Source organism: Salmo trutta, chromosome 9 (assembly GCF_901001165.1).
Source record: "Salmo trutta chromosome 9, fSalTru1.1, whole genome shotgun sequence".
In the NCBI taxonomy this organism is placed as follows: domain Eukaryota; kingdom Metazoa; phylum Chordata; class Actinopteri; order Salmoniformes; family Salmonidae; genus Salmo; species Salmo trutta.
Window position 1 is genome coordinate 32,448,476 of NC_042965.1, and position 14,025 is coordinate 32,462,500.

The window sequence follows — 14,025 nt, forward strand, 5'->3', positions numbered from 1 at the left end:
CGCCGCAGCCCGTCTGGTGTTCAACCTTCCCAAGTTCTCTCACGTCACCCCGCTCCTCCGCTCTCTCCATTGGCTTCCAGTTGAAGCTCGCATCCGCTACAAGACCATGGTGCTTATCTACGGAGCTGTGAGGGGAACGGCACCTCCGTACCTTCAGGCTCTGATCAGGCCCTACACCCAAACGAGGGCACTGCGCTCATCCACCTCTGGCCTGCTGGCCCCCCTACCTCTGAGGAAGCACAGTTCCCGCTCAGCCCAGTCAAAACTGTTCGCTGCTCTGGCACCCCTATGGTGGAACAAGCTCCCTCACGACGCCAGGACAGCGGAGTCAATCACCACCTTCCGGAGACACCTGAAACCCCACCTCTTTAAGGAATACCTAGGATAGGATAAAGTAATCCTTCTAACCCCCCCCCACCCTAAAAGATTTAGATGCACTATTGTAAAGTGGTTGTTCCACTGGATATCATAAGGTGAATGCACCAATTTGTAAGTCGCTCTGGATAAGAGCGTCTGCTAAATGACTTAAATGTAAATGTAAATGTATTTGTCAGATTTGTCAACCAATTTAAGTTGCAAACTTTATTGATGAACATGAGAACATCTGGATACCGAGGAGGAAATAGCACATTTATTTAATTTACTTCACAGACATAAGGTGTAAAGAATGCAATGAAATGTTCACCTTCTTTCCACCTCCAGTTAAATATTACACAAAATAAATAATTTACTTCAACACAGTCAAAACTCAGTGGTTAAGTATCATACATTAGTTTTTTCTTTCACTGTATTCACTTTTGATATGGTTCCAAGATCTCATGACCACTAGGATCTTGCTCAATTATATATATTTTTTCCTGCACTTACCGATCTGTTAGGCCTTCTTCTTCATTTAAGAATGTTCAGATCATTGAAATGAGATTGAGGACCATGAACAACAGTTCAATTCTTTTTTTGTATACACAAAACCAGTGCTTCCTCACTTCATCCACTCAGTGTGTGAAACAATGTCCTACTTTGTTCCCATATGTCACACCCTCCTTCAGTCCACATCTTTCCAATGGTTTGGCACAGAATAGGATTCAAATTTCACCCTGTGCCATAGAAAGCACTGTACATCCCCAAACCAATAAACCATCTCAACGAAAGTCAAAAGCAGGGAGTATACGCACAGTTAATTACCTTCCTTAGAGAAAATATGTATTTTATAAATGGTATAGTTCAGACGCTCTCTGTCCAGATTAGAGTACATTTAAAAAAATCTTTATTTGAAAGATTGCTCAGTGTTGAATAGCTCTCCCACAGGGTATGTCTAGTCCAGTGAAACGCTCTTCTTCATCACACCATGATGGGGAGGAAGTGGGTGGCCATATTTCTCCTCCGTGTTTTCTTCCCTCTCAGTGGCCTCCCGTGGACACTCAGGCCCACAAACATCTGTCTCTTCTTGTTCCTCCACTCGGCTGAGGCGTAGGTGTTATAGCCATTCTCCTCAATACGCTCCTTCAGTGTGCAGTCAATGCCAAACTCTCTCTGGAAGAACAAAGGACATTACTGGGATACATTCTCATATGTGTATTTGGATACTGACTCAGTACATTTCATACTGAATCAACTATTTTCATTTGTGAAGTGCATACACTAGCAAAGGATGTGAGAATACTATATTTATAGTTAATGTACTGTTCATACAGGAGTCAAAATAGATATAAAATATATCAATGTTGAAATATTTCCAGGTATTTATTCAACCTTTCTACAGTGCATTCAGACCCCTTGACTTTTTCCACATTTTGTTACATTACAGCCTTATTCTAAAATGGATTGAATTGTTTTTTCCACTCATCAATCTAACTGAAATAAATCAAAATCAAATCACATTTACTTATGTAAATATCACATTTACATAAGTATTCAGACCATTTATTCAGTACTTTGTTGAAGCTCCTTTGGCAGCAATTACAGCCTTCAGTCTTCTAGGGTATGATGCTACAAGCTTGGCACACCTGTATTTGGGGAGTTTCTCCCATTCTTCTCTGCAGATCCTCGCAAAATCTGTCAGGTTGGATGGGAAACGTCGATGCACATCTCTTTTCAGGCCTCTCCAGAGATGTTTGATCAGGTTCAAGTCTGGGCTCTGGCTGGGCCACTCAAGGACATTCAGCGACTTGTCCCGAAGCAACTCCTGCATTGTCTTGGCTGTGTGCTTAGGGTTGTTGTACTGTTGGAAGGTGAACCTTTGCCCCAGTCTGAGGTCCTGAGCGCTCTGGAGCACGTTTTCATCAAGGATCTCTCTGTACTTTGCTCCGTTCATCTTCCCCTCAATCCTGATTTGTCTCCCAGTCACTGCCGCTGAAAAACATGCCCAAGGCATAATGCTGCCACCACCATGCTTTACCTTAGGGATGGTGCCAGGTTTCCTCCAGATGTGACACTTGGCATTCAGGCCAAAGAGTTCAATCTTGGTTTCATCCTAAGAGTCCTTTAGGAGTCCTTTAGGTACCTTTTGGTAAACTCCAAGCGGGCTGTCATGTGTCTTTTACTGAGGAGTGACTTCCGTCTGGCCACTACCATAAAGGCCTGATTGGTGGAGTGCTGCAGAGATGGTTGTCCTTCTGAAAGGTTCCTCCATCACCACAGACGAACTCTGGAGCCTGTCAGAGTGACCATCGGGTTCTTGGCCACCTCCCTGACCAGGGCCCTTCTCCCCCGATTGCTGAGTTTGGCCGGGCGGCCAGCTCTAGGAAGAGTCTTGGTGGTTCCAAACGTCTTCCATTTAAGAATGATGGAGGCCACTATGTTCTTGGGGACCCTCAATGCTGCAGAAATGTTTTGGTACCCTTCCCCAGATCTTTGCATCGACACAATCCTGTCTCTGAGCTCTACGGACAATGCCTTTGACCTCATGGCTTGGTTTTTGCTCTAACATGCACGGTCAACAGAGGGACCTTATATAGACAATTGTGTGCCTTTGCAAATCATGTCTAATCAATAGAATTTACCACAAGTGGACTCAAACCAAGTTGTAGAAACATCTGAAGGATGATCAATGGAAATAGAATGCACCTGAGCTCAATGTCGAATCTCAAAGCAAATGGTCTGAAGACTTTTTATTTTTAATACATTTGCAACAATTTCAAAAAAACTTTTTTTGCTTTGTCATTATGGAGTAATGTGTGTAGATTGATGAGGGGCAAAAGTAATTTTAGAATAAGGCTGTAACGTATCAAAATGTGGAAAAAGTCAAGGGGTCTGAATACTTTCCAAATGCACTGTACACTGTATTTATTTATCTGAATGTTGCAGTATTAAATCTCTTGACATGCACCATCTCATTCAAGTGTCCAAATGTAAAAACAAAATAAACAAACAATACTTAGTGACAAGAATAATATGGCAACTACTGTCTAATAACAACCCAATTCAACTTAGTCAAGATGTACCATGTACTAGAGGGGTACATTCAATAGAAATAGTTAGTTATGTAAATCGGTTACAGTGATAGATGTGATGTAGTCTAATGTCTGTGTCACTTAGCACTATAGTCATTACTTGCTGACCTCCAATTTCCTGTTTGAATCATATGCACTTGGTTTGGATGGTGTGCTCTTTGAACTTCTGATAGTTTCTACTGCACCATTAGTTAAAAGTGAACCCAGCTCCAAAGATAAGAACTCTTGTGATAAAGTCGAAGGAATCTAAGTGTATGTCTTTGAGGCTGGTTAAATGACCTCTGACCCGGATACTGACCGCTCCGTACAGCTCACCCTTCCTGCTGATAGCCAGGTAATAGTTACTGCCCAGGCCTTTGATAGCCACCACCCCCACATCCACCGACGTGATCTCCAGAATACCTGAGAACACACACAAAATAACATGTATAATCATATAGAAACAAGTGATACATCTTTTATAAACCTTTTATAATCATCATGACCACTTATAGGGGAGGATTTAGGGGATATCTGTAACCGTTCAGGCAGGGAATTTTAAGGCAGACCACAGACATAACGTTGGCCCAGATCAGAACACAGAGGCAGAGTACATAGAAGCTATGGAATGTGTTCTGGATCTGCTGTAGTCATATAGATAAGAGCTTGTAAAACTATCAGGAGTGTCTGCCTGTCCCTCCTTACATGAAATATTGGTTTGTATTTGTGTTGTTTATTAGGTTTAACCAAATGGGAAAAGTAAGTTAAATGTGTTGAAAAGAAGTGTTGCAACTTAAAATATAGGTTTGTTAATAATGAAATATAACAGTTGGCGTTGAATCATGTATTTGGTTTCATCAAATATATATATATTTTTAAATTGATTTACTTGTAACCAGCTGAAGTAAAAAATAATGACGTTGATCCGAAGAGTCATTTTGTTTATAGTGTAGAGCCTTTGTCAAGACAAAACATAATCTAGATGTGTTTCAGAAAGCCTCTAAAACACATCTGAAATCCTGTGGGTTCATAATCAACTGTCATGCTGTCAGTCATATTTCTGTTCCTCTAATACTCTAGTTCATAGCCAGAGAAAAGCCTGAAGAATCTCTTAAACTGTAGGGTAGAGTTTCCTCCATCCATCCAGCCTTCCTTCATATCACCCATATAAGCAGGCTTCTTCTATGTAGGGCCACAGTCTACACAGAAGAACAGACTTCAGCTTAATAACTCATTTGGCATGAGGATTATAATGAAAGCAGTTTGGATTTATTTGTGAATAGTTTGGCTCATTTGGTATGTAAGCCACCAATTCCCAGTGCAAATATACACACACACTCTCGCACACGCAGACGCACACGCACGCACGCACACACGTATCTAATCTGACGCTGGTGTGTGTTAATGGCCCCTCTCTGGTTCCTATGGTACGTTTGATTTCATGACACCCTCCTTCACTTCCTCTCCACACTTCCTGTGTGGTGTTGTTATCCTATCCTGACACACACACACACACACACAGACACACACACACACACACACACACACACACACACACCCACACTGCAGGGAATTGTCGTGACGATGGCCTTTGATCAGACTGCCACAGCAGTTCCCCTCCTTCGTCCCTGATGAGTATGTGAAGCCGCCTGTGTCACTGTCAAGCTCCCTTGTTTGTGGTCGGACCGTCTAAAGGTGCCGTGTGAACTTGAAGGGGCAGGTGTCCTGGAAAAAGTGCCCTTCGAAATATACTGTGACCTACATCCCTGTCTCCACATCAGTGAGGTAGCCTCTGCATTCGTTTCCAGTTCAAACAGGTTCACACCGGCAGGTGAAGTGGTGGTGGGGACCATGACACAGCGGCCATTGAAGATCTGAGAGTTGCTTCTGTAAGGGATTAGGTGTCAGGTATCGAGTGAGGATGTAAGACTATCTAAGGCTGTTTCTGGGCCCTCTGTAAACATGCCATGGGATGAAAGGAGAGGGAACAGAGGAGGACAGATGAGCCATGACAGAGAGACAGGGAGGGGAGGATTAGAAAGACCTTAATGACCACTGATCAAACACACACACCGGAGGCTGGGGCGAGATGGCTTATATGGGTGGCAGGTAGCCTAGTGGTTAGAGAGTTGGGCCAGTATCCGAAAGGTTGCTAGATCGATTCCCTGAGCTGACAAGGTACACATCTGTTGTTCTGCCCCTGAACAAGGCAGTTAACCTACTGTTCCTAGGCCGCCGTTGTAAATATGAATTTGTCCTTAACTGACTTGCCTAGTTATATAAAGGTTAAATAAAAAATACAAATAAAATAAAGAATATCAAGTGTGTGTCTGGGACACAGAGTCCCAGACACACACACACACATAGGTGTGCATATAGTTGCGAGCAAGCATTGTGCACACACACATGCACGCTCACCAACATACACAGTCTCTACAGCATTCCTCTATGGAGAAAAGCCACCCGTATCCACTCAGTCTGTGATGATTCATGTCCAGCACTACTGTCTACTTGCTTACTCAGGAATGATATCTACAACGCATCAAGGGTGGAAAAAACGAACCGAAGCCATTAGGACAAATGTGTTTTTTGTTCAACTTATTACATCTCACAACACTCAACACCAAATGTATGTGACACTGTGTGTTATGTAGTGGTGATTCTGATACACCACACATTAAAACATGGCCGTGGGTCAACCACACATTTCCAACTGTTTATTTAGTGGAAAATGAGTTGCATGCTGGACACTTTCTCCTAATGTGTGGCTCATTTGATACACTCAGTTTTGTAGTTACTGCAGTAAATGGTGTGTTAGGGTGGAGTGGGTGCAGACAATGCCAATGTGAATTGAAGGTGGATTATCCACAGTGGGTTGCCAGTTAAAGGTAGATTTTCCACAGTGGGTTGCCAGTTAAAGGTGAATTTTCTACAGTGGGTTGCCATGTAAAGGTAGATTTTTCCGTTTTGCATTGCTATTCATGGTAACTGGAAGTTACCTCTTTTAAAAAATGGGACAGAGCTTACAGTACAAATACACTGTGCCAACTTGATTTAAGAATAAGGAAAACATTTACTTAGATATCTGAAACCATTCCAACTGTATCGTCATGTTGATATATGGGAATGATGGAAACAAATCACCTGTAATGCAGATGAGGACCACACTGAATGTAATTAGTTTGTTCATACCCTGCCTCTCTCCACGTCCATAAACATCTTCACATCTCTTATGCCAGTGTCCCTTAGAATACTGGTTGTGGTTTCCCTTCTGAGACACACACACACACACACACACACACACACACACACACACACACACACACACACAGAGAGCGAATGAGGAACATGCCAGTCCCAGTCTGGAGGCACCTCAGCACACATGACTCCCCGCAGAGAGAAAGACACAAGCACATTTGGTGGCCTCCTATATTGCCCTCCTGCGCTCTTGACAGGCTGAGCTCACACTCACTCCATCCCAGCTTGGGGTAATTAGACTAATCCGTCCGCCGCCACACATCTGTTAGAGCCTCAGAACTGGTCGAGTCCACCATTACGCTTCTCAGTAACTGTGTATAATGCATTAGAAATATTTTAGGCTTTTCAAATGTAATGAGATGCAACAATATAGCAAACCAGGTTATTGATAAGCACAGTTTTGTCAAGTTGGTTTTTTAATCTGATGCCGTCTAGATGTGTAGCTTTAGTTAAATTAGCTTATTTTCGCAAAGCGCCATATTGCCCGGGAATCAATTCCAGCCCTCCCTCTCTGTAAGCTCCCAGCAGAATCCCAGCACCATGGAGCGACATGTGGGAAAGTTTTTCACAGGCATCCCCATAAATCTGTGGGAGGTTGGATACATGCTCTTAAACAGCCCCCAAAACCACCACCTCTACATCTGTCGAGATCTTTGCTAGCAAGGTTGGTAGTTCAAGCCCAATACCAGTTGTTCCCCCTCAATCGCTACTATGTTGTAACCAGGTTTCAAAGCTCGGGTCTCAGCCTTGGACACAAACAAACTGAACCTAAACCATATCTCCAAAAAGGAGGAGTAATAAGAATGACTAGTGAAAGATTGAAGCTGTTTTTAATCAAAACTGCTAACTTGGTCTCCAGCAGGGGCGAAAATCTGATATCAACTTTGGAGGGGACAATTACATGACATTTTCTCAAGAGCAATTCCTGAGGGGGACACCAAAAGTAATGCTGTAACACATAGCCTACGTTGTAATATGGTAAATGTATATTGAGGAACCAAAAGAAATAAGGTGTTTTCCGTACTCCTAACTACCGGTACCCAAAACTACACAACTAATCACAAAAGCAATACCATTGCCTTTAACAAATCTTAGTTCAGTCACCAGTTTAAGTTGAGAGTGGGGGTATCCATGGCATTTTCCAATTATGTTCCTATTATACAAGTCAAAAAAATTGAGAACCTTTCATAATGTTGCCAAACAAAGACTCAACAAACTTACCTGAGACTCCCTGTCTCTGCCAGTCTGTCCCTGCATATCTGTCCCCAGCTCTGCTGTCTGTGTGCCATCTCTTGCCTGCTCTGCCTAATGACATCATTGTGAAACATTTCCATTAGTATTTCACTTCTTTCTTATGAACATTTTATCAACTAGTCTTTGAGATATTAGGCTACTAGGGTTCTTACTTTGCGTTTTGGTGTACTGAAAAATACTCTGATGTCCGTCTTTTTTCTGCCATTTTTCTACCTGGCTAGCTACACACACACACACACACACACACACACACACACACACAGTGTGTAGGTTATTTACAGTAGGAGATGGGCTTCTACCATCTTATCTTCTATCATTCTATCGTTCTATATGGGCTTCGATCTAAAAGGTAGCTAGCAAATGTGAAACGGATTGCAGTGACAAGAGTTGACAGCTGTATGACTTCACCATTTACACAACATATGCTGCAACCTTTAGTCATTTTAATCGTTTGTTTCATATTGGCTGGCTTCCAACAATAGCTGAATTTGCAAAGCTAGCGAGCACCAATTCCGTTTCAGTGGTGTTTGCTATAATCTTTGCTACCCGGGTTAAATAAAGGTGAAATAAAATAAATAAATAAAAGTTCCCTTGCGACAATTTAGCTTTTGCAACGAGACCATTAAATATATTTAAGACAATGGTAGAACAGAGTGTAGTTCTGTTCAGTTTGGACTTCAGTTTATCACTAACCTTATCACAGGGACTTTGACGCACTAATTTACATGCATGCTGATCTTGGAATAAATTGACGATAGCAAAGATTCCATCTTTGACGACGCCACATAAATGGAATAGGTACTAGCTTGCTTAATAGTTAATATTTGCGTGCTAGCTCTGCAAATTCAGCTAGTATGTGTGTGAACCCTGCCAACATAAAACAAAACATTGCTATGGCGCGATTGACTGGATTAACCTCACCTCAGTTACGTTCATTGAGTGCCTTTCAGACAGTAGATACGAACCCTCTGTTACCTTGCCAACTAAGGAACTGGCAGTGGATCAAACCATTGTGAGGCAAAGGGTGGGAGGGGCGCAATCTTTTGAAACTTAAAAACGAGCTATTAAGTGTCTATAATCAGCACAATTGCTTTCATTGCGTATTATTAATATTATTTAAATTACATAGTTATGTTTACAGTGATATATTGGGGGGGACAAATCATATTTTTCCCAGGATGGGGGGATCGTGTCCCCCCCATCCCCCCTGGGATTTCCGCCCCTGGTCTCCAGATATGCTTCTGTACTGCACAAACTGCATGATTTTACATTATCTATGGAAAGATTGTTCTTGCTATCAGCAAGCATGTTGCAAACAACATATTTTCTTTAGGAAATGTCCTTTTCTAGTTTTATTCATACAGTATTATCATTATTATGATGTTATTATTTTCTATCAACCCAGACTTTTTAACTGGGCATTGCCACAGAATCAATGCCATAAACCTGATGCTGTGTCATTTTCAGGGGCTACAAAGGACATCATCCCAGGGATCATGTCTAGGCCCTGGGCCAGAGACTGGAGCTGCTCTCCTGTAGTATCTCTTTCCCTGAGAACCTGATAGTGGGCCATATAATCCACACTGTCCCCAGTCCCCCCCAGGAAATGACTTTGTGGCAGCACCATTGATACTGAACACTAGCAGCTTTGATGTGACCACAATGATGTTCAACCATGTCATTCATGAATTTGTACCCCTCCCCTACTACTGCAGTCAAACCCAACCCAAAGATAAACTTGGTCACCTTATGTAAAAATGTGTATTATATACAGCAGTATATTACTAATATGTGCTAGTATAACTGTAGTATTATAGCCTGTAGTATAAAGAATTGTGAGGAGTAATGATGAGAGACAATAGAAAGGTTCAATAAGTTAACACCTTCTAGCTTCAAGTTGAACCCTCCGATCATCTTAGAACAACAGCCGGTCCAGCAATGTCTTCACTATGTCACAAACACCCAAAAGAGGCATTTTGAAATTCATTGCATTTTTTTGCCTCACTGTCATATAAAGACAGTGCAATATCTATAAAGACATGTATATAAAAGTGTAGGGTCTATAAAAACATGTATATACAAGTGTAGGTCTCTAAAGACATTTACAGTTGAAGTCGTAAGTATACATACACCTTAGCAAAATACATTTAAACTCAGTTTTTCACAATTCCTGACATTTAATCCTAGTAAAAATTCCCTGTCTTAGGTCAGTTAGGATCAACACTTTGTTTTAAGAATGTGAAATGTCAGAATAATAGTAGAGAGAATGATTTATTTCAGCTTTTATTTCTTTCATCACATTCCCAGTGGGTCAGAAGTTTACATACACTCAATCGGTATTTGGTAGCATTGCCTTGAAATTGTTTAACTTGGGTCAAACATTTCGGGTAGCCTTCCACAAGCTTCCCACAATAAGTTGGGTGAATTTTGGCCCATTCCTCCAGACAGAGCTGGTGTAACTGAGTCAGGTTTGTAGGCCTCCTTGCTCACACACACTTTTTCAGTTCTGCCCACAAATGTTCTATAGGATTGAGGTCAGGGCTTTGTGATGGCCATTCCAATACCTTGACTTATTTGTCCTTGAGCCATTTTGCCACAACTTTGGAAGTATGCTTGGGGTCATTGTCTATTTGGAAGACCCATTTGTGACCAAGCTTTAACTTCCTGACTGATGTCTTGAGATGTTGCTTCAATATATCCACATAATTTCCCTTCCTCATGATGCCATCTATTTTGTGAAGTGCACCAGTCCCTCCTGCAGCAAAGCACCCCAACAACATGATGCTGCCACCCACGTGCTTCACGGTTGGGATGGTGTTCTTCGGATTGCAAGCCTCCCCCTTTTTCCTCCAAACATAACGATGGTCATTATGGCCAAACAGTTCTATTTTTGTTTCATCAGACCAGAGGACATTTCTCCAAAAAGTACAATCTTTGTCCCCATGTGCAGTTGCAAACCGTAGTCTGGCTTTTTATTGCGGTTTTGGAGCAGTGGCTTCTTCCTTGCTCAGCGGCCTTTCAGGTTATGTCGATATAGGACTCGTTTAACTGTGGAAATAGATACTTTTGTACCTGTTTCCTCCAGCATTTTCACAAGGTCCTTTCCTGTTGTTATGGGATTGATTGGCACTTTACGCACCAAAGTACGTTAATCTCTAGGAGACAGAACGTGTCTCCTTCCTGAGCGGTATGACTGCTGCGTGGTCCCATGGTGTTTATACTTGCGTACTATTTTTGTAAAGATGAACGTGGTACCTTCAGGCACTTGGTAATTGCTCCCAATGATGAACCAGACTTGTGGAGGTCTACAATTTTTTCGCTGGTCTTGGCTGATTTGTTTTGATTTTCCCATGATGTCAAGCGAAGAGGGACTGAGTTTGAAGGTAGGCCTTGAAATACATCCACAGGTATACCTCCAATTGACTCAAATTATGTCAATTAGCCTATCAGAAGCTTCTAAAGCCTTGACATCATTTTCTGGAATTTTCCAAGCTGTTTAAAGGCACAGTCAACTTAGTGTATGTAAACTTCTGACCCACTGGAATTATGATACAGTGAATTGTAAGTTAAATAATCTGTCTGTAAACAATTGTTGGGAAAATTACTTGTGTCATGCACAAAGTAGATGTCCTAACCGACTTGCCAAAACTATAGTTTGTTAACAAGAAATGTGTGGAGTGGTTGAAAAACGAGTTGTAATGACTCCAACCTAAGTGTATGTAAACTTCTGACTTTAACTGTATATAGAAATGTAGGGTCTATAAAGACATGTATAAACAAGTTTAGGGTCTATAAAGACATGTATATACAAGTTTAGGGTCTATAAAGACATTTATATAAAAGTGTAGGGTCTATAAAGACATTTATATAAATGTGTAGGGTCTATAAAGACATTTATATAAAAGTGTAGGCTATATAAAGACATTTATATAAAAGTGTAGGCTATATAAAAGACATGTATATAAAAGTGTAGGCTATAGAAATACATTTATATAAAAGTGTAGGCTATATAAATACATTTATATAAAAGTGTAGGGTCTATAAAGACATTTATATAAAAGTGTAGGGTCTATAAAGACATTTATATAAAAGTGAAGGGTCTATAAAGACATTTATATAAAAGTGTAGGGTCTATAAAGACATTTATATACAAGTGTAGGGTCTATAAAGACATTTATATAAAAGTGTAGGGTCTATAAAGACATTTATATAAAAGTGTAGGGTCTATAAATACATTTATATAAAAGTGTAGGGTCTATAAAGACATTTATATAAAAGTGTAGGGTCTATAAAGACATTTATATACAAGTGTAGGGTCTATAAAGACATTTATATAAAAGTGTAGGGTCTATAAAGACATTTATATAAAAGTGTAGGGTCTATAAAGACATTTATATAAAAGTGTAGGCTATATAAAGATATTTATATAAAAGTGTAGGCTATATAAAGACATTTATATAAAAGTGTAGGCTATATAAATACATTTATATAAAAGTGTAGGCTATAAAAAGACATTTCTGTCATCTTCTTGTCAAAACAAACACCAATAGTGCCTTTCCTTACTCTTTCCCATAGCCTCTTTGATTGATTTTGTGGTTTAGAACTCCTAGGAGAAACGTTAAAGACTTCCATATACACGGGATGTGGGGGTGTGTGTGTGTGTGTGTGTATGTGGTGGTGGTGGTGGGGGGGGGGTTGTAGTTTAAGTGAGCACATGTGTCTCTGGTGGTGGTTGATTGGTTTGCTACATCCGAACACACACCCACTTGAGCATGTGAGTGCCCGCACACAGATAGGCTCACACACTTATCTAACTGGAATAACTGTACTGTAAAAATAGAGTACTAAACCTATCCATTCATGTTACTATACCTCTGTAAATGAATCACATTCTCATTATACTGTATTAATCATAAACTACACGGCATCAGCCTTATGTACAATATGTATGGACTTAAACAAAGCGGACTGGTTGTGTGTGAGAGCATGGTAGTGATTGACATATCCTCTCCTACCCCGTGTCCTGCTCCTGTCTAGCTGTTATCAGTACTGTTGACCCTGGGCTGTGAATATGGACAGATAACAGGTTGGTAATCTACCCCTCCTGTTTTAATCATCTTAGAGCTACCATCATTGTGCGGAATGTTGCGACAGGACAGATATCACAGGGATGTCTGATAGATACAGAAAGAAGCTTCTTGTCAGGAATGTGTCGCCTAGCTCTAAGAATGTCTATGTACTGCTGGGAGACAGATCTTGCCACAATTTAGATTCAACATGCCGTATTGATGATCAATGCTAAAAAAGTTGTGCTGGAAACATGTCTTTCCAAACATACAGTAAAGTTATTCAACACAAGTCAATCATTATAAATTGTTTCCCTTTTTCTGTAATTTGTATGATATTCTGTAGTGAAGAGTGAGGAAAGCCCTGACAACACAATGGTTTATTTTCAATACACTATGGTTGAACCTCTGTTTCCCCTCTTTTACTCTACGACTAATTGAAAAACACACTCTTGTGGTTACTTACTGAGGGGGTCGTCTTTGCTCTTGGTCCCATTAACTCTGCCATTCGTATCGATCCGCAGGAAGAACTTCTGGAAGGAGAAGAGCTTCCTCCGCCGCACATCTCCCTGCAGGTGGTTGTAGCTGCGTACGTGCCTCCCCAGCGGAACCCCAATACTTTCCAAGGGACCTCCAGTTTCCCTAGTCTCTCCAACCCTGGATGCAGCCAGGGAACTGTTCACTGGCGTCCTAAGAGGGCTGCTGGGGCTGAGGGGCTGGGGGCTGGGGGGCTGGAGGCTGGGGAACTGGAGCCTGGGGCTGGTTGGCTGGAGCGTGCCACTGTAGAGAGGTTGATGGCAGACAACCACAGGGAGGGAAAGGGTGAGCAGCAGTGCTAGCAGCAGAGACAGGGACAGGCTGGAAAAGAAGGACCTAGAGATAAAGCTGGAGCCAGAGCCAGACCTAAACCTGGACCCAGAGCCAGACCTAAACAAAGACCCAGAGCCAGACCTAAACAAAGACCCAGAGGTGGCCCAGGCAGTGACAGCCGTACTCCCTCCAGCAGCCCATGTGGTCAT

At 41.5% G+C, this 14,025-nt stretch overlaps 1 protein-coding gene across 1 annotated transcript; it reads right to left on the reverse strand.

Moving 5' to 3' along the window:
* Positions 1-567: 567 nt before the first annotated feature.
* LOC115199655 (fibroblast growth factor 10-like) lies at positions 568-14,025 on the reverse strand. The gene is made up of 3 exons (XM_029761968.1): positions 13,473-14,025; positions 3,744-3,851; positions 568-1,526 (listed from the first exon to the last, which is right to left on the reverse strand). The coding sequence occupies exons 1-3, from the start codon at positions 14,023-14,025 to the stop codon at positions 1,339-1,341; spliced, it is 849 nt and encodes a 282-aa protein (XP_029617828.1). The 3' UTR covers positions 568-1,338.